Source organism: Triturus cristatus, chromosome 8, assembly GCF_964204655.1.
Source record: "Triturus cristatus chromosome 8, aTriCri1.1, whole genome shotgun sequence".
NCBI lineage: Eukaryota > Metazoa > Chordata > Amphibia > Caudata > Salamandridae > Triturus > Triturus cristatus.
The window spans coordinates 1,274,163,085-1,274,189,339 of record NC_140591.1 but is presented as its reverse complement, the minus strand read 5'-3'; the positions used below and the strand labels follow the sequence as shown (position 1 = coordinate 1,274,189,339).

Below are 26,255 nucleotides of genomic sequence, written 5' to 3'. Positions count from 1 at the left end.
GTGTTGTATCTAGGCAACATGTATTATGTAACCTAGTGATGGTCCCTAACCTAGTGTTCTGGAAGCTTGGCCACAGAAGCGGGGACGGTTGCTGTCAGAGGAAGAGGTGTTCAGGGGTTGTTCCTGTATTCTTAATAAACCTTCTACCAAACATACACGTGTGTTACCCTTCTTAAAAAATATCAACTAGTATTGAAACACATACATTTGGTGGACAGTTTAAGGATAGCAACAGGACCACAATCCTCCTAGTATCCCTGATCTGGTCCAATTAAAAAACATGGGGCATTAACTAGCCTATCACAAACCTCTTTTTGGAGAAAACCAGTAAGAACCGGACAGGAAAATCTGAAGGAGATGGAATATGGCGATACAGAATGGCACACTCTGCTGGAGGGATGACAGAACCTAGGGAGGGAGCACTTCAGGTCAACTGGATGATCCAACAGTCCATCGTGATCGATTTCAAACTGGTGGAAAAGTGGGAGACCTTCCCCGGAAGACAATAGTGTAAATGTGGGGGCTGGGGAGTCCGTGATGTTTTGAAGCACCAGATCTGGCAGTCAATGGACAAAACAAGATCTGTTGCAGTTGAGAGTGAGGTTTTGAACCACCCATGCCTAGACAGGAGTGGTAGGTTTGCTGATGTGTCTTGACTGGCTGAGCATGTTGTGTCTGCCCGGACTGCTAAGCTCTGGACTAGCTGTTGAACTTAATGAATTGCAGGTTCAGCACGTGGGTCATAGCCCTGCTATTCTTGAAGAGTTTCAGAAACAAGTCAGCCTTTTCACCGTAAATCACACTAGTCATCAAAGGGCATATCCATGAAAATTCTCCCAAGAAGCTAGTAGAATGTGTTGAGGCATGTAAAAATAACATGATGGCCGTACCCATGAACTGATCCACTGTATTTGCAGAATCCAAGCCACACTTCGGGATCTTTCTTAAGGCATCCAAACTATCACTTACCAATTTGCAAAAAAGGTTTCTGCATCTGTACTGGCAGGCTTACAACTGCCAGGTTAGTCAATTCTCACATGGCAAGGATATAGAGGCCCAGCAGACATGAAACATTCTCCATACAAAGAGTGAGACTGCCTGACGCAAAAACGTTTTGGCCCATGGGGCCGGTTATTTAAATTCCTTCTCTCGAGGGGCCATGGAAAAGTCATTGGGGTTCAGTTTGCCTGAACCACCAAATTCTGCGGTGACACGTGAGGACAAGAATCTTGGATCACTGGTTGCTGGCCTATGGTATCTGGCAATTTGTCTGTGAACATTTGTGGCCAAGAAGGCTTCTTCCAAGCTATCAAGACAGGAAGCAGATTGAAAGGTTTCCATCAAAACGTTAAGACATAGGAACTTTGAAAACAACATTCAAATCCAAAGTTCCTGCAGCTTCATGCATCACTGTTGTGAAGCAGAATAATTGCCCTGAGGTTAAAGAGATTCTGGAAAGGTATCTAAGCCACTCGCAATTTTGTAAAATAAGGTAAAGACCTACATCAGAGTAAGAAGCAGGAAGCAGACTGTCTGTTTCTGTATCATCTTCTATTAGCCCATAATCCATATCAAGCATATTAAAGTTAAATCAGAATAACTCCTCCATTTAGGCAACTACTGACACTAGGAAGAGACTGTTCTTCAAGGCAAGTTCTGATCTTCTCTTGAGCCACCCGGATAATCAGCTTAGTTCAAAGGTGATATCTGTAATGCCTTGTAAACTGGTGCTGTGACTGATGTTGTGGACGGCACCAGACAAACTGGCGATGCCACTGTAGTCTTGAACTCAATTTTAGGCGCTGAGGCTGGATCCTGTGGCGTAATCAGGAGGCTTCTGGGTTGGAGCTGCAAGAGTTGACAAGCCCAAAGGAGCTTGTTTGCCGTTCAGCAGTGGCTTAGACGCTGTCCTAACAATGTCCAACATGTTAGTTGTACATTGTTAGGACAGGATTGGAATCAGCTCCAAGGAAGAGCCCGGTGTCTGGGAAGAGGACCGCAACTCCTAACAGTCTCTGAAACATTTTCTCAAGAGAGAAGAACATTTCTCTTTCCTGTGGCATGTTTGGTGTGCTACATGGTAAGACTTTTGGATAAATTGTTTGCTCCTAGTAAACTTTAATTATAACAAAAGGGGCATGATTTTGTGTGTCCCTGTGGGTTTTGGCCAGAAATAACTTAACCCCACTCTCTCTGATGGCTATTGGCATCATGGAATACAAGTAGCAGGCTGCACCATCATGTTAAGATCCAAGACACCACATGCATATGTTATGAAGATCCAGATAAAAACATCCACTTATGGCACAAACGGCAGGGTTTGAACCCTGAAACGATCAGAGGAGACATTTGACCTACTTGATGTTCAAGCTGAGAAAATTTTTGTCAGCGACACAGCAAGTGAAATCTTCAGAATATTTCAAGGAGGCATGGAAAAACAGGAACGGATGTCAGTGTGTAGTTTGGAGCTTATTATGCAACAGTGATATCATGTGGGGCAGGTGGAGTTCCAGCTGGAATTGCAGGGTGCCACTTGATGGCACAGGATAGCTAGTACAGCGAAAAACTTTCCAGGAACCGTGTTGACACTTTGGGGAATATTCTTAAGTTAAGGAATCTGCAGGAAGATACAAGCCTCAGAAACAATCTAACCGCTTTGGTTGCTTGAGCCAATTTATCTCAAGAGCGGCAAGGTTTAATTTGTGGATCTTGTATGGTGCATTAACCTTTGCATTAGGTGTGGAGCACAGATGAACTATGGGAATGGGTGATTACCCTTTGGATAGCTTAAATTTTTTTCCCTTTATCTTTTAATGTGTGCAGATTTAGGACACTAGCATTGTAAAATTACTTTAATTTATGAGGTTAGAGTGAACCTGTCTGGCTACAAGGCTGATAGTACATTTACGTTTGTTGATAGAAGGAAGCTGCAAGCATGGAATTGGGGAATATCAGCATGGTTCATCATGTACTACTTTAAAGGCAGAAAAAAATTTACTCACCTATTGCGCTCATTGCCTTATGTACATTTGTGTCCTTCGTAGTGACCTGGATTGCCTCATCTCTAGCTTTGACAAATATACCTACCTGTCTACAGATCACAATGAAATACAGGGCCCTCCATAAGGTTGGAATGTTGTACATTTCAGTAAAGATGGATGCCTCTTCACCTGTTTGTTTCAAATATGCAAGAAACCCATAACTGATACTTCAAATGAGTGTCCACAGCATGCTTAGCTACTAACATCCTTTCCTGAAGTATCTTTTTGGTCTCTTGTTGATTGATGTTGGGCAAGAATGGAATACGTGTGGCCTACCAATCATCCTGTTGCCTATCATAATAAGTTAGAAGCATTACTGCATCAGCCACGTTCATAGTCAAGAATACTGTCAATGAGGCCTTTCTTAGTTCTTCCAGCTATTCCTTAGGAACAGTTGGTGTATTGGAGAACATGGCGACCAAACATATCCTAAAAGCCACCACCATAATAACCAAATAAGGTCTGGGCAGAAATGCAAACAGGGCACTACATTATCTGAAACTTTGAATTTTTATGCCTTATCAAACCCCTTTCCGGTTATAGGTTACCATGGGAGTATATGCAGCAGCTTTCTACTTCAGGTTTTTTTCTGTAGCAACAGTCAAAATACTTTAGCAATTCTTTCCAAAAGCAACATATACACCACAGAATTTTATGATGGGGAATGCCATGGTGACTCAGAAACAGGTCAAATATTAGAAGGTACACATCATCACCTCCAGTTGGGATGTCATGCAGAAAGTGTTCGTGAAGTGAGGACACATAATTCCCTTGATACTAATATACCTGTTCTGCTTCCACATAAGAACGCACAAATGATTGGTATGCATCTACCCTTCTTACTCAGGACTAAGAAACACACATTTTCTGCTTGTGGTTGAGATAGTATCATATTTCTCTACTATCAAAAATGGAGAGTTAGTACACAGTCCAAACATGCTTGAGGTGGTATTATGATAAGAGGGGTAGAAGACTATTTCATACTCTGTATCTACGTCTTTTTCTTTCCTTCCCCCCCCCGCCAACTGCTTTTTTTTGCACTTTCAACTGTTTATCCATTTGTTTGTTTCTGTTGCTGCTTCCTGCCTCTGTTTCTCTTTGTTTTCTCTGAAATGCTATTTTCACTTAACCTAATCCTTTAAAGTTACATCTGTTTTTTCACTGGATCTGGCAATGACAAAGGCAGATCGAAAGCAGCAGCAAGGGCTTGTCAACCTAAAGGTCTTAATGTCACAAATCACATTGTAAAATGCAGCAACATCAAGGAGATATGGGCCCTCAATTTTGATGAATGCTTTGCTTTCCGCACTGGTTATGGAGTAGATTAAATCAATTTTGGAATCTGCGACAGAAGCCTCAACATTTGAGTGTGACCACACCGCAGTTAGACAGTTATCAAGACTCACATGAAAGGAGAAAGGGAACAAACTCACACAGGGGCAGACGTGGATCTGGAAACTGAGCCACGGTTAATATCAGTGTGGCCTTTCAGGTAATCCCTTCCAGATTGTGGTTTAGGAACTGGACATTCTGATATTGTGACAGTAGGCCTACTTTGAAGGCCTGAATTGATCTTACGCCTAGGAGGCAACTCCAGCTCTGACTCAAACATGCCACTCTGAACAATTTTCTTGCTTCGTTACATAATAAAACACCCCGGCATATCTTCCATGCAGGAATATTAGGATATAGAAATAAAAAACAGACAGAAGCCTTGTCCCCACATTACAATGTATAGTGTGGTTGTTTGGATTATTAGGGTTAAAGAACACCTACTGCCATACATCTTTTTAAATGGTTTTTATTTGCATTTGAAACCAAGCAGAGCACAAGATTACTATTGACAAAATATTTATACATGGCTGAGTATAACTTGTCTTGCCAATGCCAAGGCAGACTGCAGTTTGCCATTGTTGATCTCAAGCATAGTGAATCGATGCAAGCAAAGTTCTTGTACTAAGCTGAACCTACATTACAAACATGTAATATTGCAGCTGAAGGAATGCAGGCGACAACCTGTGACGGCAAGGCATCGTAGTCATACAATGAGAATATTATGATAGATCTACAGACTTACTGTCTATGCAGTGTGCATCTTGTGATGAGAGAACAAGGTTAGAGTAAACTTAAGTTTATAGTCGTCCCAGACAGGAAGTATCGGAAGTCCTTCCGTCCCTCCAGAAATGTAATATTGATAAGGGGATCAGGTTATCCCACAGCGAGCCCCTGCGGTGGAGTTTCTAGCGTGCCCGTGTGATACTATGGCGTTAATGTGTTGTTTTAAAACAGAGTAGTATGTCACGCCAGCCGTTAACTATAGGACACTTACGGAGACTTTTCGCCTCTTCCATCCTCAAGGCTCTACTCTCATCCTCTGCCCATCTTTGTATATTCTAACGTAAGACTTACACCAAAGAAGGTGTACTAGCCTTCCGTTTTAGTATTACAGTAGGTTTAGCTAACAGTAGGATTAGGTCCAGCAGGCAGGCAGTTTGTTCCAAGTATGGAGCATCCAGTAGTAGTGGTGAGTGTGTCGGTACTGTGGACCAGAAGCTTGCCAGAGTACAGCTGCACCACAGCATATGTTGTAGATCCGCTCTGAGGCTCTGAGGCCCCTGCAACAGATGGCATGAGCCATTAATGTCAGGGAATTCGTTCTTGATCCTGTCAGGGGAGAGATAGACTCTAGGCAGGAAAATGAAATTAATATGCTTGAATTTGACGTTTCAGGAGACATTGTATGGATATGCAACTACCCTGTCCCACTGCTTATCATGTAATACTCTCCAGATCTAAGATTCCCACACCTTGCACAGTCCCTGTGAGGATGTTTGTGTATGTCCCCCTTATTGATACAGCTTATAAACCTGCAGCCACTACCGATTGTGAACAAGGTTTGTAAGAGAATGTGTTTGAGGCTCTTCAGTGATGATGTTCCAGTTGGTCTGACAAGCATTAATCACAATTCTATCAGTCAAGAATTGCCCCCTGTGAATGTTCTACTGCTCTATAACTGAATCAAATAAGAACAGACTGTGCTCCAATGCCTTAACTCACCAGCGGACAGGTAACCGGGGTGTTTAGGCAAACGTAGTAGGTGGATAGCGGGTGCATGAGGAGTTATGTGTCTAGTAATTAGCAAACACCTTCATAAGGAATTTTGGGCTATGTACAGCAGCTGAGTCTGCCACCGTCTAGGTTTGGTGTAAGAGTCTAAGTAAGGATTTGAGCTTATGGTATTTTCCTCGGGAGACCCGAGAACCTCTGACACATCCACTGTAGCTGGGCAGCCAAGTAATAATGTTTGCAATTGGTGGTACCCAGATCCTCTTTATCAACCAGGAGTCACAACTTGGGGCGTACCAGTCTGCAGAAGTTATTACGCCATATGAGGTCCTGAAAAAATGTCCTTAGAAGGTATAATGGGAGATTAGCTAAGTAGTGTAAGAGATAGAGAAGCATCACCGTCTTGGACAACTCAATGTGGCCCATGACCGAAAGCAGAGGAGCTCTCCAAACTAAGATCTGGAGCCTTAAGGCCAAAACATCTTGTTAAGGTACCAATCAAGTAAGCTGTGTTCAGAGTGGTCGATTCGTACCCTGAATTAACAGTCGACTGGACCAGTCCAATAAAGTGCCTCACTTAAAAGGTCTATCCGGACTGTAGGAGTTTCTGGGCAGAGGGGAAATAGGCACGTTTTAAACCAATTAAACTGAAGCCCCTAGGCCCTGCCAAACTCCTGAAGGATGTGTGCTATATTGCCATGAGCCACACTAAAGTCTCCAATATAAAAAAGCATGTTGTCCACATATAGCAATAAGGTGTAAGTTCAGTCATCTAGAGGGAAAACCCTCTGGACCCTAACCTGACACATCTTGACAGCTATGGGATTCATAGCAAGAGCTAAAAGCAATGGGGATAATGGGCATCCTTAATGGGCCCCTCTACAAACCCTAAAGGGGGAGAAAATGAGCTTGGCAACTTGAACCCTGGCCGGAGGGTCAGTGTAAAGCATCTTAACCAGCAGTATTATTTGCCTGCCAAAGCCAAACGTGGTTAACACTCTAAGTCAGTAATTTCAGTCTAGGGTATCCAATGATTATTTGTCTAAGTGAAGAAACAGGCAGGCTGAGCAAAGCCAAATCCTAGGAGTCATCACCATAATTTTATAACATCTAAAAATTCTGATGGAGGTGTCTCTCCCAGGGACAAATGGAGTTGACAATTGTCAGTTGCCTGAATGAGGAATAGCTGAATGGGTCGCAACCCAGACAATTAGGGATTCCCTGAGAGAAGGGGGTTATCTGCCCTAAGCAGCTGCAGCCTCATATAGCGAGTCCAGGATTGGTATTAATAACTCAGAGGAATCCATCAAAGTTTTGCTATTAGCCAGACCATGCACTTCTATGATTTTGGAAGCAGTTATACGATAGTCCATCTTGTCTCTCAATTCAGGAGGGACAAGTAATAACAGTAGTTCAGCCGGGAATTCCTCCACCACAACAGAGTTGTGGCTGATGTTGCCATATAGTTCATGATAGTACCCATAAAAGGCTTTGTGTACAGAGATGTTTGGTGCCACCAGGAAAGAGTAGATTGGGCATGCAAATGCTTATGATCAATAAGCCACGCCAACAGACTGGCCGGTCTGTCCCCCTTCACATGTGCTCTAGCTACGTACACTGTATAATCAGCACTACAGAGTTACTCAAGCAGGGCAAAGTGCCTTGTGCATGCAGCCTTAAGCGCATCCCTGTGGGCAGGATCAATAGTCTCTTTGTTTTCTATAGAGAGCAGGAGTCTTTGTCCACTGGCAGCTCCTAATTTATAATGTAATGAGCTCAAACCACAGCATGACTATAAATGCCTCTATTCACAACAAAAGAAGAGACAATGATGTGGTTGTCTTCAAAGTAATCACCAATTTTTTCACTTAGGGTGCTGGCGAATGCCGAATCCTTTAGCATAGAGTTCTGTAGCCACCAGGTCAGAATGGAAGTATGAATTCTATCCCAGTTTAATCCAACAAGGAGCGGTTTATGGTCAGAGATAGTTCTACCATGGCAGTCAGTTTGGGCGACAAGGGGTCAGATTGCACTCAGAACATACAATCGGATCTAACTAAACATATAGGTCATGGGGGGTGGGGGGCAAATAGATTTTGACCACAGGGTAACATTGCCTCAATATATCTACCAAAGATCAATGTCCTAGCTAGCAGGATAGCCGTTTAGCGTTATGTGATTTAGGAGTACGATCGATCTAGCCTGATCTCTAAGACAGAGTTTATGTCCCCACCCAGGGTCCAAGGTATGTCAACCCATTAGCGACTTTGCTCTCATAACCTATTTCGGAAAGCGGTCTGTTACGAATTCAGGGCGTAGATGCTCCCCAGTAGAACCAGGTTACTGTCTAGCCATCTCTCCATGAGAACATATCTACCCTCCTTGTCCATGGTTAGTTGAAAAGGGAACCCTGCTTGTACCCAAATAAGGGCCAACTCCTAACATAAATCAAGGAGTTTATAGAAATAATAGCCCCCTCCATCACTTTTGAAGTCTTGTTGATTCAGTAAAATGGGACTCTTGACGAAGAGCAATGTTGCTTGACCCTCTGCGTTTGATATAGGAGTGTATTGTGTATCTTTTGCTTGAGGAGTACATGCCTCTAATGTTCCTTGTGAAGAGGTTGAGGTTATTTGATCTCATCATGATGTCACTGAGTTTAAAGTTCTTTCCTCTGGGACAACATGGCATGCTCTACTGCGTGTTCATAGTATAGGAAATGCTGCCTCAGTGATGTAGAAGAGACTTAAAAAAACTGTAATTCCCATTCTGAGAAGGTAAAGAAAAATCTCCAAACCATAGGCTGGGGCACAAATGGCCTCCCGTCCAAACAGTCTAGTGAACCTAGTCAACATCATAGGGGTGTGAGGTACAGCCACCATTTAATAGAGCTCCACCCGGCACCCCAAGATGGTTGCTGGCCAGGGTCATAAGCTCACATCCACTGGCTTGTGTGAGAAGAGGGCCAGATCGAGCTGATTAGTGCAGGAGTTGACTGGTAACGATGCACCGGGTGATGAGTGTACTAGGTGCTAAGGTGTCAAACTGGGCATGAATGTTAATCATAAATTATGATCAATGGATGACACAGGCAGTTAATTGTGAATGGTAAATGTGCTGTGCTGTAACAGCAATGAACCCTCAGCATGGGCCCTCAGGAGCACATTATGAACAAACAGTGGTTAGACAAGTTGCAACATCCCTAAAGTACGCCATCTGCTGTTTGCAGGGTCACAAATGAAAAGGACCCACAGCCATGTGGCGGTATCTGAGACGAGGTTTTGTTGTCTTCGCACGAGGAACCAGTATGTCCTGGGTCCATGGCCACCACTGTTGCCCTCAAAGATGCTGCCATCACCAAAGCTGAAAGTTGTTCATCTTGAGATATAGTTTAGAGGGTGTTGCAAGGCAGTTTTGTTGCATGCAGTAACTCTTCAAAGATATTTTACGTTGGTGTTTTCTTGTCTGTTGTTCCCATTTACAGACGGTGTCTGCCAGCACCTCAGTCCCCTGCTGCTTGGCACGGTTCCAGGCCGCTGCTGGGTCTGTGAAGTATTGGGAGTTATGTCCAGAAATGAGCCTGAGCTTTGCACACAATAACAGGGAGTACTTTAAGCCCATGTCTCTAAGCTTTTTCTTCACTCCTGCAAAGGAGGCATTCTGATGTTGAACTGTAAGAGCATAGTCCAGGAAGATGAAGAGGTGAACATCATTGATACTGAGGTGGGTAGTCTGCTCGGTCGCATGCAGGATTTCATTGTGCTCTTTAAAAAGGAGCGACAATATTTACAGCAAAAGATGAAGATGAACGAGTCGAATTAAACTTAGTGTACAGTGTTATTTAATCACACTGGACTGACGATGATTCATACCATTTGTCAACACATTGTTAAAACAGTGCCCCAGGAGGGGAGAGGGAAGGTGGGGGTATTGTGATTGAGGTGAGGATGATGGAATGAATGAACGAAAGTGCAATTCACAAAATATAGTATTTCCCCAACAAGAAGGCTCACATTTAAGCCAAGTTATTTACACAATATCCAAAATTCTAGAAGCCATGATCAAATAACAGAAACAGCGATGTACCGCTGTTGTTACAACTGGCTAATGTATCAAATGTCGTCGTTTCAACCCCTAGAGGATAGTAGGTTATTTGGTCCCTTACGCCGGGGTCTTCCTCAGGACAGTGGTGGAGGGAAGGGGGAAGGTTGGTACCCTGAAAAGACCCTGGATGGGCCTGGAGGGGAAGAGGTGGGCGCATAGGCTCCAGTGAGGCGAGCGAGAAACTAAACACGGGAGTGTATAAATCCCTAATTGCTTGCAAGCTGGCTGAGCATAAAAAATCAGCTGGACCTTGAATTAATTCCAGATCAATGGTTGTTTAACCACAATGGGCAATGAAGCTCCGTAGTAGTAATCTCGCTGCTCAGAAGCACGTCTCGGTGCGTAGAGGTGTGTGCTAAAAGTGATAAGACTGGGAAAGCGTAAAATAGGTTGTTCAGAATATTATTTTTTTTTAAAAGCTTATCTACCAATTCAAAATTCTAGGTCCATTTATCCAGACAACAGTAAAAAGAAAAAAACATTGACAAAGAGAATAGGTCTTGCCTGAGGCTTTGCCAATGCTTTTTTCCCCCTACTATCAGAAATAGGTTATTACCAATACTGAACAGCATTGGGCAAAAAAAAAAAAAGGAAAAAATCTCAGTAATATGTATGTGCGCATACATCATACATGCCTACATCATACATGCATGCACGTGCGCGCGCACACACACACACACTACGTGACCAAGCATGATGACATATATTTATATATTTAAAAAGTTTTGCATAGAGCGAACAAGACCCTGAAGGGTATCAGAGCACTTCACAGTAAAGGAGGGAGGAATGAAGTAAGGGGACATTGAAGAGAGGGTAACATAATGAGGTACTAAGAAGGTACAATGATGCGAGCACACATTACTTAATGGGGTAAGGCAGGGAATCCTAGTTATATAGAATGTAGTTGTTAGGCAAAACAGCAACAGCAAAAAAGGACATTTTGCAAACAGACAGGCCATGACCAATTAAGGCAGGAACTTGTTCATTAGGATTGCTTTTACTTCATGTTTGAAAGCAGCCGTGTAGGGTATACTGCAAATTTCCGGTGGGAGAGAGTTCCAAATCTTAGGTGCCGCGCCAGAGAAGGCTTTGAGCCTCGTTTTCTTTTTGTGAAAGGTCTGAGGTTTCAGTAGTAGAGAATTTGCACTTCTTGAGGGTCTGCCCCTCCTGATAACTCCAGTTTTTGAGCCAAGTAGCCAGGGATTTTGAAGTGGAGGGCTTTGTGCTTCAGACAAGCAATCTTTAGTTGTATTCTTGCTTCGTAGGGTAACCACTTTAGAGCTCTTAAGGCTGGGGATATGTGCTCATTTCTTTTTGTATTGGTGACCAGTTTGGCAGCGGCATTCAACGAGGCCCTGAGCTGGGCCAAGGTATATTTGGGGAGGCCACAGAGCATCACACTCCCATAGTCTAGCCTCAGTAGGACAAGTGCTTGTACCTTGAAGTCCTCTTGAGGGAGGAATGGTTTTATGTTTCTAAGAATCCTCATTTGGTGGTTCGCACCCTTGCAAGTCTTACTAATATTTTTCTTCATGTTCAAGTGTGAGTCTAGGATGATTCCAAGAGATGTAGCTAAGTCGATAACCGGGGAGTAGTTGAAGGTAGAGAGGTGTTTGATCCAGAGATCAATCTTAGGGGTGTGCTTAGGAGGGGAAATGAGAAGGATTTCTGTTTTGGCGGTGTTCAGTTAACCAGTTTTGGTTAAACGACAAGGAGGAGTCAAGTGAGATGGATTGATTTTAAGATAAAGTTGTGAGTCATCCGCATACATATGGAAAAGAATGTTCATGAATAATATAGCGTTCGCTAGTGGTTCAAGGAAAATATTAACAAGCATTTACAATGCAATGGTCTCGGCATTGTTAAAGTTAGAGCTATTGGCATTGCTCATGACATTTTTGTTTATGTTTTTGTTTTTAAAACATTTAAAGAAACGGCATTGTTATTTACAATGTCAATAGCTTAATCTCTCTCAAATGCGAGACCTATTGCATTTGCACCCACACAGAGCCACACACACAAAGCCACCCACACACACAGAGCCACCTACACAGAGCTATTCACATAGAGCAACCCACACACAAATAGAGCCACCCACACAGAACCACCTACACACACACTGTTACCCACACACAGACAGAGCCACCCACGCATAGAGCCACCTACAAAAAAAGCCACCCACACAGAGCCACACACACAGAGGCACACACATATACACACACACACACACATAGAGCCTCCCACACACACACACACACAGAGCCACCCACACTTACAGAGCCACACACACAGAGCCACACACACAAAGCCACACACACAAAGCCACACACACAGAGCCACACACATACAGAACCACACACACATACAGAACCACACACACACACAGAACCACACACACATACAGAACCACACACACATAGATCTAGACACATACACATTGATCTTGGGAGCCAAAACAGAAGTGGCACCGTTGTTTCTAGATCTTTGCATTTATCACTAAAAATTAAGCATTTAAAAAATAAATGACTAATAAAAATTGACAGATTATCTGAAAGGTTTCTGAGGTGGCCATAGTGGGGGCGATTGGTCAGCGAACACAGGAACCCTTATCCTGTCCTTTGTATTGCTGCTCGTCCTTCTGCTTCTCATATAAAGAAACTACAAGTTTCAAGCATACTGTGAGAGTGTCAGCAATAAGTAAAGCTATGCACGAGTGTGTCAGATAATGAGCATGCGAAGCAAGACTACTCTCCGTGAATAGTGTAACTCACCCGAAATATTATTAAAGTTACACTGAGCAATGATCACTAATGCGATTGATGTGTGCCAAACATATAACTCAAAATGGAGCAAACTGCAGGGAAACAGTGCACAACATGAAATAAACACAACCTAATGTCTAGTGTATACCTATGCTATTCAATGTATACACAAGTCAACTGGCATGCCTCGTAACACTCACCTCCTATAACGGGCAAGTGTATAATGACCAGAAGTAAGGTCGGAAAACAAACATCCCGATCAGGATGCGTCAAGTCCTGCAAATTTATAAATTATATCATCAGTAGACAAACGAGACCCCGTATATAAAACGTATCAAATGTTGTGTACATATGAAGACGCCCAAAGACTCACCTCATAAATTCCCAAGGTGTCATAGAAGTCACCGCGCGTGATAACGCTCGCCAGTAAACTGTAGTTGGGGTCAAACACGCTAGCTTGAAATAGGCAGAACAAACCACGACAGTCACGTGGTTGCAAGTGCGCGTGCGACCAAAAAATGGAAATAAAAGGCGGACTAGTGTAACCAAAAAAGGCGCCATCTTATAGGGGAGAGAGGTTATGAGCTCTTACTGATAATTCCCAGGTTGCCGGTTGAAAGACACATACTAATGCCGATAATGTAGAATTTCCCAGATCATCTCAATAAAAAATGAACATACTGAATAAACACCGTAACGCGGGTGGGTCCTAATATGGATCCAATATAATCATGAAACCCCAAAAAGACCGAATCCAAGTATGCAAACGTACATTGGAAAAAAAGGCAGTCCCTGGCACATATTCACAAACGGCCGCCATCTTGAAATGGACTAGTCAAAGCAAAAATAAACTAACTAATCCTAGTTACAGGTGTAGCCATGAGGTCAGAATAGTGAGTGAATAAGTATGCAATGAGCCAAAAATTGTGCCCATATACAAAATATAACTAGAAACACATCTTGTGCGTGATGGTTAGTAAGAGAGTGATAAGTGGACACAAAACAGAAATTGAATCATATTAAAATGAGAAATGCACAAGTATCGAATAGATCAATCTCCAAGTGCAAGGAACTACTATACAATGTAAATAGTATTCATAACAACACGGGGGAGGAGACAAGAGCAGCAGCCGAACACCGCCGCCTTTCTCCGAGGCGAGGAATTATTGGCAATGGTGCCCCCTCTGAATGGTGCTCACGCCGGTAAGGTCGCATTTTGCTGGACAAGAAAGCACTAAAACAACGGCATTCCTTCTCCCCCGGGCGCTCGCGCTCCACCCAGTCTCCTCACAAGATAGCCGCCGTGTGGTGTTATTGCTGCGCCCGGCTGCAGGGAATCAATACAAAGGCGTTGAAGGAACCAGGGGCTGGGATGTGTACCGAGGGCTCAACTCTGCACGAGAAAAACTGGTTTTCATTTTAAATCGGAGAGTGTAAGCGAGCCAATGGCTACGAAGGAAACGGAACACCCGATAACAGCAGAATAATATTTTTAAAAACGGAAACGTTGCAGGTCTTGATTTTTTTTTTGGGCTGTAATTCCCCACCTGGACCCCGCAGGCAGCTTCTAAACACCGAGGCGGCCAACTTCTGGGGGGTTTGAGGAGCAAACCAAGACAAGAGGGAACAAGCACACCACTGCCTTTCTCCGAGGCGAAGCAGAAATGCCTCGGAGAAACGCAGTGGCGGTTTCGAATTTGGGGGCGTGTTTTCCTTTACTCTCCTCTTGCCATTGGCTGGAGGAGATAATTAGACTTCTTGAAAAAAACACGCCCCCGAATCCGAAAAGGACGGGGCCTGTTCAGAGTGACGGACCTCTTCTCCAATGGCTGGCCAGCATTCAAGAGGCCAGCCAATGGAGAACAGGGGAGAAGAGGGGCGGGTTCAAGCCCCTCTTCTCCAAGTCATTAAATCTCGGATCGAGACTGCGCAAGCACAGCCTTCGAGCCGAGACCTAAAAAGTATAGGAGAAAGAGCGGATCGTAGCAGGAACCCCATGGTGACTGCAGCCGGATTGGATAGAGTATGATTCACCTTAACACTTTGGGATCTATTGTGCTGGAAGGAAGAGAACCATTGCGGTACAAAGCCGGAAAGGCCCATTCTGTGTTCCAGAATAGCTAAGAATTTATCGTGGTTAACCGTGTTGAATGCAGAGGAAAGGTCAAGGAAGATTAGGAGGCAGGATTCATTATGGTCTAACATGTTTAAGATGTCATTAATGATGTGGACGAGGGCCGAGTCAGTACTGTGACCACTCCTTAAAGCCAGATTGGTGTTGATCCAGGAGATTGTAAGTCTCGATGTGCGAGTAGAGTTGCGCTTGGATTCATTTTTCTAGGAGCTTACCCAGAGTTGGGATGTTAGAGATGGGACGGAAGTTGTTGAAATCTGATCTGTCCGCATCAGGCTTTTTTAGAATGGGTGAAACCTGATCTGCTTTCAAACATTCGGGGATATTGCCTTGAGATAAAGAGGTATTGACAATTTTAGTCCAAAGGAGGATGAGGACCTCCTTGATATCTTTGAAAACCGATGGTGGCAGTGGGTCGCTGAAGTGATTAGACGGGTTAATGCTAAGAAGGGTTTTGTAGATGTCATTTTCACTGAGGGGCGAGAAGAAGCCCCACATGGCCATGTTCTTAGTGCTAATGCTGAAAGGCTTTGGTCTCGCAGAGAGGACAGGATGAGCCGTACTCTCAAGTGACTTAAGAAGGGACATTTTGGCTTCAAGGTCAAGACTGATTGATTCAGTTTTCTCAATAAAGAAGATAGCCAAATCAGTGCAGGAAGGTGAGTCGACTGCTGAGTCGATGTGATTGGGAGCTATCTTTGATTGCTGTTTGACAATTTTTAAATGTTTTTTAGGGCGATTTGAGGGTTGTCTAAGTTGGGCTCTGAAATAATTGGCCTTGGTCGTCTTGATTTTTTTTTTATTGTAGGAGCTTCTAACTGATCTAAGGACATTTAGATGATACACAGAGGGTTTTGATCTCCATAGACGTTCAGCTGCCCTTAAATTGCGGCGATCAGAGTTTAGGTTATCGCTGAACAATGGTTTTGAGAATTTGGCAGCATTTTTTTGATGTAGAGATAATAATGAGTCCATGATACCAGAGATAGTCGCGTTACAGAAGTCCGTGAGATCGTACACATCAGATAAGTCGTCTTGGAGAGACAAGGCATTTTTACATTCGGTAGCTAGGCAGTCCATGTTAATATTCCTGAGGTCCTTTTTCCACTGTTTAGTTTTCTTGGGTTGGATCCTTTTCCGTATCACCTCCCTATTGATAGAGAAGAAGATGCTGTAGTGGTCGGACCAATCACACAGAATAATGTCCTCCAATGTGATGGTAGTACCATTTGAAATAATGAGGTCCAGAATTTCACCTTTGTTGTGAGTTGGCTGGTCATAGAATTGGGTAAGGTCCAAATCCAATAGGAAAGCGTTAAAACAGCTCACCGCATGGTCATTAGGTTTAGACCAATGAAGGTTGAAGTCACCGAGGTAGATTTGGGATATTGAGTGGTCGTCATTGGAGGAGATAATTTCCTTTTGTTGTTCGATAAAGAGGAAATTATTGCCAGGAGGGTGGTAGAAGGTATGAAGTTTGCATACAGGGAGGTGATTACTAGAGATGTTGAGGCAGAGGTATTCAACTACGGATGAGGTGGACATCTCCATGTGTGTTCCGGTGTAAACAAGCTAGTCCCCCGCCCTGTTTCGTGGTTCTGTCTAAGCGGATTATGTCATGACTAGGAGGTACTAGGAGATCTAATATGGGGTGGAGGATGAATTTAGCCAGGTTTCCATGAGGATGATATCTAGCTCATTGTTTTGGATGAGGTCGAATATATCGGAGGCATGTTCTTTTGCTGATCTACAATTGAGAAGTGCGCATTTCAACCGAATAGGCGAGAGTGATGTAGGGGTCTGGGTGATGTTCACTTGCTTGAGGTTGTCGCTATTTATGACTCTGTGGTTGATAGAAGGTTCCCTATTTGGGTTGGCTAGAATTGATGGAATTGGGCCATAGGGACCTTGTCAATTTCTCAGGTGATTGGGTAAGTAAGGAATAGATCCTCGATATCACTGGCTGCAAGTTCGACCATCATTCTTCTGGGGCAGGAGGGGGCGTTGGGAAGGGGTAGTGTTTTAGAGATAGGCAGCGAGGAAAGCTGGTGAGGCCAATGGGTGCGGAGGCAGGGACTGTGTGCAGCTTTCCTAGGGAACTAAGAGAACTAAGCAAGGGTAGATGGTTAGGTGAGAGAGCTATCAGTTCATAGAATTCGTAATTGAGTAGATTAACTTGGAGAGATAACTTGTCCAGACGCACCACCAAATCTGAGTGTTGGTTCAAAGAAAGGAGCTGAGGGGGAAAACCTGCGTAGAGGGGGGATCTCGAGTGATATCTGAATGAGGAAATATGGGAGTGCGAAGGTCCTGGGGAGGGGCTGCGCCCTTAAGAACATACGAGAGCCAGCTCGACTGGAAGGAGTGGCAGGGGAGGGAGGGTTGGTAGAGGGCAAGTTGTGGGTTGTAATGGAGGTACTCAGTGTGCTCGGATAATGAGTTATCGCCGATATCGGTCTTATGTGCTCCATCGGTAGAGAAGGCTTATCACGGGAATCCCAGAATGAGAGAGTATCAGCAGAGAGGGGAGGGAGTATGTCAACGGGCATATCAATGAGGGAGACGCCACGATTCTGGCTTGCTACCGGCGGGATGGGTGTATCATTACACCCACCACCCCGTTGAGATGAAGGTCGCTTGATTTGCGATGCTACTATAGGGGATGGAGACTCCTTGAAGACAGCTAAGTGGTGGGAGGAATTGTGCGAACTAGACGTATATGAATGCATGCTTCACCATGTGAACATACGTTATGATACAGCCATTTTTTTTATATCATTCCAAGACAGCAGATGCCCATTCTGAGGTGGTAAATAATAATTATTTTTTTTAAATAACTAAAATATGCAAATAAGCGTCTTTTGAGAATGGAGAGGCTTGGCAGCAAACTGCGGCTGCCAGGCCCGGCAAAAAAAAGAAAAAACAGGAAATGCCGTTAGGGACGGGGGGACCGGATGTGAGACGGGAGCAGCATTTGGCAGAGAGTGATGAAAAAACATGCACTTCCATGGAATGTTAACAACAAAAGAGGAAAAAAGTAGTTCTCTGAAAATGAGCTGGATAAAAGTCATCCAATCGCAAGGATGGTAAAGATGTTATTCACCAGTGGTAGGACAAACACAAGCAGAGTCAGCAAAGCCATCAGATAAGAAGCAAGCAAATGAGCTTGTCAAGAAAGCGAATAAATGATAACCAATGGCCTGACCCAAAACCAAATGCAAGAATTGGAACTGTTCAGAACAGGGGGAAAAACAATGGGAAAAACAAAACGAGTAACCAATGATCTGAGTGAACTACTATTTTAACAACGAATGGCTAAATGCATACCTGCTCGTATATGGTTCAGGGATGCCAGCATTCGCAGCATGAAAGAAGCAGGCACAGTGATAGTATTCCTTGTCTCCTCGAGCATTAACTCGTTACGAGTAATAATCTGTTTAGCAAAAAAAAAAAAATACTTAACTCAATTAACTGTAACAATCAGCTCTAATAAACATGTCATTAACAGGCTCTGCTACAAAGATGAATCTCTTTTGAACTTTAACGTACTAGTAAAACAAGCATTACAATGCAAAACTGGAAAACAAAAATGATCCATACAAGTCGAAAATTATGTTAATAAGTACAGATATGTGCTATTTATATATTATTGTACACTGTTATAGTGGAAGTAAATTCAGGACGCAGAAATAAATGTTTACAAGGCCAAATCAAATATTGTCTTTGAATTGTATTGCATAAAAACAAATCTATAGGTCAAGCAAAACAAACATTTTTTTTAACTTTTTAACTTTAAAGGGCGTTCATGAGAAAGGAGTATTTTATCTCTAGTAGCTGTAATGACGCCTGCGTCATGCAAGGCAAACGTCATAGGGGTGCCAGGAAATTACCTTCCTCGAGGTGGGAAAGCACCGTCGGGAAAGCACAAAGTTGGTCTAGGACAAATAAACCTACCTCTCTCCCTAAAGCAATGAACAGCGTGAAGACAAGACCGACGGGCAGAAAAACAAACCGGTGGCTGCCAGCACTTGCAATGCTTTGGCTACCACAAGCGTCAACGCTGGGCAACTGCATGAATCTACCAACAGTGAACATTGGTTTCATCCTATTTAACCGATTTGCTAGCAGTCGATAGTTAACAAATAAAACCGGAAACTCTAGCCATATTTAAGTTACGTACTAATTTGTTAATTGCAGCTGCTACTCACCAGTGTGTCATGACGCTGAAAAGACAGCTGAAGGGCAGACATGCGATGTTTAGGTAGCAGGGTGAATTACTTCCGTTGCTGGCTGGAGAGTTTTCTCCGTTTGCCAATCTTCTGATATATACATAAGCATAGGCATTTTCAAAAAACTGCCATCCGTCTTGCTTTAATGAACCTAATCTTGGCCATGACCATGTCAATAGACCTACGCTTTGGACCACTGTTGGTGGTATGGGGTTGATCCAGGCACCATGACCTTTCTTTGACATCTGCATTGATTGCCACGGTGCGCTATGGTATTAATGAGAAGTGCATGGAATCTTTTCATTTAGTGTGGGGAGTTCAACATGGTGTTGTGCTGGTCCCTATTTTATTTATTATTCTGCCAATCAATGACTTAGAAACTCACCTGCTGGATATATGACCGGATCTCCCTCAGTTGGGTGAGGATGTTACTTACGCTGTAAGCATCTATTCGTAGCTTGTAGTGCTGAAGATTCACATGCTATGCACAATCCTGACATCTAGTGCTGGGCTCGGACTTTGCAGGTTGTTTTTTTGTTTTCCTGAAGGAAGCCTTTTTAGGTTGAGCCTAGGCAGCCCATGCGCTGTCTGCAAGACCGGTAGTAATCCCTCTATACAGAGTGTAATCCCGCCTTGTGCTTTAATTGGTTCACGCCTGCATAGCTTGTATTTCCCAGCTACTTACTTGTGGTACTCCCGATAAGTAACTTCCGTTTAGAAGTTCAGGAGCACTGGCCAACTACAGCTTCCTTACGCTGTAGTTGTTTATGTGTTCATCTTTAGGACTACTTGTTTAAAGTGTGTGCTAGTGTTACTATTTACACGGATGCCCCGCATCATGTCTACTTGTTTAAAATGTGTGCTAGTGTTACTATTTACACAGGCGCCGTGCAACATGTCTACTTATTTAAAATGTGTGCTAGTGTTACTATTTACACAGGCGCCGCGCATCATGTTTTAGCACGGCGCCCCTATCATCTTTCTTTGCACGGATAAAAAGTGCACGGGCGCCGTGCTTTACATTTAGCACAGCTCCTACTTTTTAGGTCGAGGACTACCGGTCTGCCGAAGGCAGAACCGGAAGTCGGAGATTTAATGTTTTCTAGAGTGGCTATTTAGCCCGCCTCTCTTTTAGCTTCTCCTCCATTGGCTGGCTTCCTAAACGGAGGCCAGCCGTTGGAGGAGAGAGCCGTCCCTCCAAATAGGCTCCGTCTTTTTCAGATTCGGGGGCGTGTTCCTTGCTGTTCTTTCCACTTTTTAGCCACGCCCTTTTAGAACAGCAGGAACACGCCCCCGAATCCGAAAAAGTTTGGAAGCTCCCATTCGCCATTTTTTATCGATCGTCTGGCCGTGAGGATCTTCTTGCTGTTGCTCTCTCGCGCTGCCCGCCTAGTTAGGCCCTGCATCTTAATTAATAACCACGTTTCACATTTCCATCTACTACTCGTGTGTCGCCCCAGCGCTGCGTCCTCCTCGCTGCCCTGCACACCGTGTTTTCACGCCGTGCCTTTTGTTTGCGGTGAGTGTAGTTTTGTTTGGGCACCAAAGACCCCCTCTCCCACCCCCCCCCCATGCATCTCGTACAAGGTGCAGCATTGAATAGTCCTCCCTATTTCGCCCCGGGCTCTCCCGGTTTAGCCGTGTGGCTGCTGGCAACGGGCTGTGGGTGTTCCTTCCTCCCTCCCTCCTAGCGGCAGGGGAGGAGTGCGCAGGACTCCGTGATTGTTTAAGCTCACCCTGGCATTCCCTTCTGCAGCTGCGGGGAGATTGCGTAGGACCAGCCCCTAGCGCCCTACCTCCCGGACGCGCACACTGGCAGCATGTCCGGCATGATCCGTATCGTTATCGAGGGCCCCGGACCCTGGGGCTTCAGGCTCGTCGGTGGGAAGGACTTTGACCAGCCTCTCACCAGCCGCACTGTGCCAGCTATTTTCCAGGGGGATTTTTGCTTAGCCAACAACCCCGGCGCGCTCTGAAATTCCCACTCCTTCAAGGCGCATAATATTTTACTACAAAGACTACAGATGCCATAAGAACATTTCCCCAGTTAGTCATAAACCCGGTTTCTTTTTCCTTTTCAACAGTGTGCTTAGGGGGCGGTCGGAGGAGTAATGTAACACCTCCGGCACCCCCCTTCACCTTTCTCACAGTCTCCCCTCCCCTGAGCTCCCCGGTACAAATTAGAGTGGATGCCAGGGTGCGGCTTCCCGACACCACAGCGCTCTACCCCACAGATTGACGAGCCCTCTCGGATGGCAATTTACTGTACGCCGCACATCTGGAGTAGAGTAACCGTACCGAGGAGCAGGGGCCAGCGAGGCTGGAGCCAATGAGGCGGAGAGATGGCGATGAAAGGCAGCCCCCCACCCCCTTCCCCTTCACTCCCTGGGCAGAAATCTTTAATGTTAACAGAGCCGCGGTGGAGAAGGGGGGCTCTCTAACCCTCTTGTCGAATGTTGTCATTTGGTGTTCTTTATCTACGGAGGGTCACAAAGTGTGACCTAGAAAACAGATGTAAAGCTTTTTTTTATTTGACCGTTTTACAACCCTGCTTTGTTGAACTGTTTAGCTTGAGAAAGTCCTTCGAGATTAGGAGTTTCTGTCACAGGCCAGTGCCGCGAGCCCTCCGTTATCAGACGCTTCTGTTGTTCCTCGGGCTGCGCAGTCACAGTAATCGAGGATGGCTTACAGTCCAGTGCACATCTGATGGACGGGCCTGACTCCCAGATGACTGGAGTCACGTCTGGACAGGTCTGAGTCACTCCTGAACAGGATCTCTTAAGCACATGGGTCAGCTGGTCAATCATGGAAGGCATTTTATGTCGCTAGCCCCCACCCCAAGCTCAGTCTCATAGAACCCATCACTTTAAATGTATTTTTTGCAGTTAAAAGTAGATTCCGATACTATTCTCTCGGTCACAGGATCTTCTTTGTCATTCCTAAACATTATGGTATTTCTGCCTATGTGCTGGGACAGCAGAGCACATTTACACTTCAAATGTCCCTTTAAAACTCAGTTTAAGGAGAAAACACACACACACACACACACACACACACACCTCCCCCTCCCCAAATGCCTTTTATGCGGCAAAATCGCATTTTTGTCGCTTTTTGAAGATTAAAAGATCTTCAGAAAATGCTGTAAGTAGGTGGCGAATACTTTCATAAGCAAGAATTTGACACTGCCACTTTAAGGTTCCAAAGAGCTCCACTGCCCCTGGAAGCCGAGCAGCGGCAGTTAAGGCAGTTTATTTTTCCACTCTTTCACTACCTCACTCTCTCTATCTCACTACCTCACTCTCTCTCACTACCTCACTCTCTATTTCAATACCTCACTCTCTCTCTATCTCACTACCTCACTCTCTATCTACCTCACTCTCTATCTCACTACCTCACTCTCTATCTACCTCACTCTCTCTCACTACCTCACTCTCTATTTCAATACCTCACTCTCTCTCTCTATCTCACTACCTCACTCTCTCTCTGCTAATGCAATAGGTATCACATATGCAAAAAAAAACTAATGCCAATAGAAATGACAATGCCATTTATTTAGGGATACAAAAATGATTAAAAAAATAATGAACAATATCAATAGCTCTACCTAGAATATTGCCGAGACCATTGCATTGTAAATGCTTGTATATATTTCTTTTAATGACCAAGGCACCCACTTCATGGGCCGACACGCACATACGTTCAACCAAAACAATCAAACCATTCTTGGAAGCTGTTACAGATGGAATTATGAGCTACCCTACCAACTGCAGCTAGGGACACACACTTCTCCCCTTATCTGCTCATGCAAAACAAAGTACTCAGTGAGGGGCGGGGCTTGGATAAATCTCACCAGCATGAGCAGAGTTGACCCAAGCAGCGAATTATGCATGAGGCTGGGGGAGTCCTGAAGAAGTGCAGGGGTTGCTCTAACCCAAGGTAGGGCAACATATATTAAACGTGCGCGGCTGCCTGGCCCTCCAGCCTCCTATATTGCCTCCATTATCCTATCAGTCAATGTAAGCAGGCATTCCGATTGGCTCACCTTGCTCCTAGACGGAAGTCGCTGCAGTCAGATCTTAATGCTATGCCAGTGGGAGGCGTCACGTTCGTGATTTGTAAACAGGTCCAGGGTAGGTAAGGGAATACAAATATAAAAGTGCGCAGCCCCAGACGGCAAAATGAATCCATTGGTAGGACTGCCAAAATGTAAACTTGTAAGAACAAGCATGTGTGGGGTGGAGTGCGACTGAAGAGCAGATGCCATCTTACGTCTGGGTTTGCTGCGAAGGAGAGGACAGCCGAATGCGGGATGGTAGAGGCACTAATGTATTGTATTGATTCGTACTATAACATTTACATAGCGCTTACTACCCTGTGTAATGTCGGGCCCCGGGCCTATAAATGAAACGCTCGTGGACACAGGTGTACTAGTGGTGGTCAGTGTAATGCCTGCCACGCCCAGAGCCCTGGGCTTTTTATTAACATTTGTGCGTGCCGTCCGAGGGGACGTCGGGCTCACCCAACTCCGGCTACGCTAGGGGGGGGTGTGACCCTAACACACGCGCGCGGACCCTCGGGCAATGGTTCGGTCCGTCGCGCAACATTACATTCCTCCTTTACCCAGAATTGAAACCCAACGAAACTAGTCGCCTATAGCGACCCAACAGTTTAACAGTCTCTAACAAAAGTCTTATGGAAAACAAAGGAACAGTCTTACTTGGTTGTCTGTTGGAGGGGCAGCCTTCCCTCACTCCCACAGTTGACAGCGAGCCACAAAGTCTCTGTACCTCTGGGATGGTCGCGGGTGCGGGCGTAGGTGATACTGGCTCTGGCTGCGCCCATCTGATTGGGTGAGAAACATGTCCTCTGAGCCGTCCGCCACCACCGGGTCTGGGCGGCTCGGCGCCGCTTGTGGCCCCTCCTCCCTTTCAGTTGACGCCGAAGAGTCCTTTCCGGCGTTCTCCGCCCTCCGGGGCTCTTCCGCTCCTGGGGGGTTCCGAGGGCTGTGAGATGGGGTTGGGTAGTAGTCTTCAAACTCCTGGAGGTCTTCCTCCTCTTCGCGCGGGGTTTTCTTGAAAAATGACACGTTTCTAGTTACTTTTTCGCCGCCTCTGACGGCCGTGACCAGGGTCCCTTGTACATTGGTGACAATCCATGGGGCCAGCTCGAAGGGCAGGCGGAATTTCCCCCCGGGGTGCCGGTCTTTCACTAGCACTTGGTCGCCGACCTGGATTGTACTGTCCGCCGCTCTCCGCCGCCGGGAGGCTTCTTGGTTCGTTTTTAGTCGATTTTCTGTGGAGCGATTGGGTGGGTCTGGTGATGACTCCCACACAGGGTGGTGCGGGATAGTGTCCCGGATCGCTCGGCCCAGACATAGGTGGCTCGGGGGAACCCCGGTGGTGCAGTGGGGTGTCAGCCGGTACTCCCGCAGGAATTGGTAGAGAGCTAGCTCGACGTTGAGGCCGTCTGCCAGGGCAATCTGAACAGTTTTGTTTAGAGTCCTCATCAGTCTCTCAACCTCTCCGTTTGCTTGCGGCCACCGTGGGGTTATGCGGCGGTGTTTGATGCCGTGGGATTGCAGGTACTCGGCCAGTTCTGTGCCGTTGAATGGTGGACCGTTGTCCGTGCGCAGCTCACTTAGGAGTCCGTGGGTGGCCATGACGTTCTCCAGCTTGGGGATCACGTCTGCTGCTGCTGTTGAGGGGACAATCTCTACCTCGGGGTACCGCGAGTAGTCATCTACCACAACTAGCATGTGTCGTCCTCCAGGTAGACTGCCGAAATCGGCGCTGGCTCGCACCCACGGCGAGGTCGGGCCTTCTTCCGTGATCACGGGTGCTGGGGGGTCGGGTAGGCTGGTCGCCAAACACACCGGGCACCGCTGGACCGTGTCTTCAACCAACTTGTCGAGTCCCGGGAACCAGAGCTTGCACCTGAGGCGGTTCTTCGACTTGACAATGCCTTGGTGAGCGCCATGCGCCAGGAGGGCGGCCCGTTGGGTGAGGCTGCCGGGCAGTACCAGGCGGGGGCCTCTCAGGAGACATCCTTCGGGGGACACCGATAATTCGTTCCTGACGATGTAGAGCGCTTTCAGTGACGCCTGGGCCTCGGGCGTGCGAAAGGACGACGGGCTTTGGAGCGGCTTCCAATCTCCAGACGCGACCGCTCTGATGGCCATCTGCAGACAGTCGTCTCCTTCGGTAGCCAGCGCAACCTCTTTGAGGGACATCGGCAGGGGTCGGGACCTTTCCACAATCATCCGGACATACTCCTCGGTAGCGGCCGCCTCCGTGGCTTCCACGTCCGTGGCCGGGCGGGCGTGTCTGGACAGGAAATCTGCCGGATTTCGGGCGCCTGGTCGGTACTCAACAGTGAATTGGAACTCTTGGAGCTGGAGGACCCATTTCTCTATCCGCGGGGGAGGGCGTGATGACGAGCCTTGGAACAGCGGGACTAGGGGCTTGTGATCAGTGATCACCACAAACGGGTGTCCATACGGGTAGATGTGGAAATGGCGGCACCCCCACAGGATCGCAATGGCCTCCTTCTCGATCTGCGAGTACCGCTGCTCCGTTGGCGTGAGTGTTCTGCTTGCGTAAGCGACGGGGGCCCACTCTCCGCACCTCTGCTGCTGGGCTAGCATGGCTCCTAGGCCTGTCGGGCTGGCGTCCACTATGAGTTGTGAATCGAGCCGGGGGTCGAAGTATGCTAGGGTGGTGTCAGCCGAGAGCGCCTCTTTGGTTCTCTGGAACGACTCTTGCTGTGCGGGGCCCCACTCCCAGGTGGCGGAGGCTTTGGTGAGGTCGCGGAGGGGCCCCGTGAGGTCAGACAGGTCTCGGATGAACCTCCCGCAGTACGTGACCATTCCCAGGAAACTGCGGACAGCCGTCACGGAGGTAGGCGCGGGGGCCGCGTGTAT

General features: G+C 46.0%; 1 protein-coding gene across 4 annotated transcripts in view; it reads right to left on the bottom strand.

Moving 5' to 3' along the window:
* DCAF6 (DDB1 and CUL4 associated factor 6) overlaps nucleotides 1–26,255 on the bottom strand; it is a 525,140-nt gene that overhangs the window by 17,486 nt on the left and 481,399 nt on the right. For all 4 annotated transcript variants that reach the window (XM_085622996.1, XM_085622997.1, XM_085622998.1 and 1 more), the window contains one exon: nucleotides 18,435–18,540. In XM_085622996.1, the coding sequence (XP_085479122.1) occupies nucleotides 18,435–18,540 (106 nt within the window). The remainder of the gene's footprint in view (nucleotides 1–18,434; nucleotides 18,541–26,255) is intronic.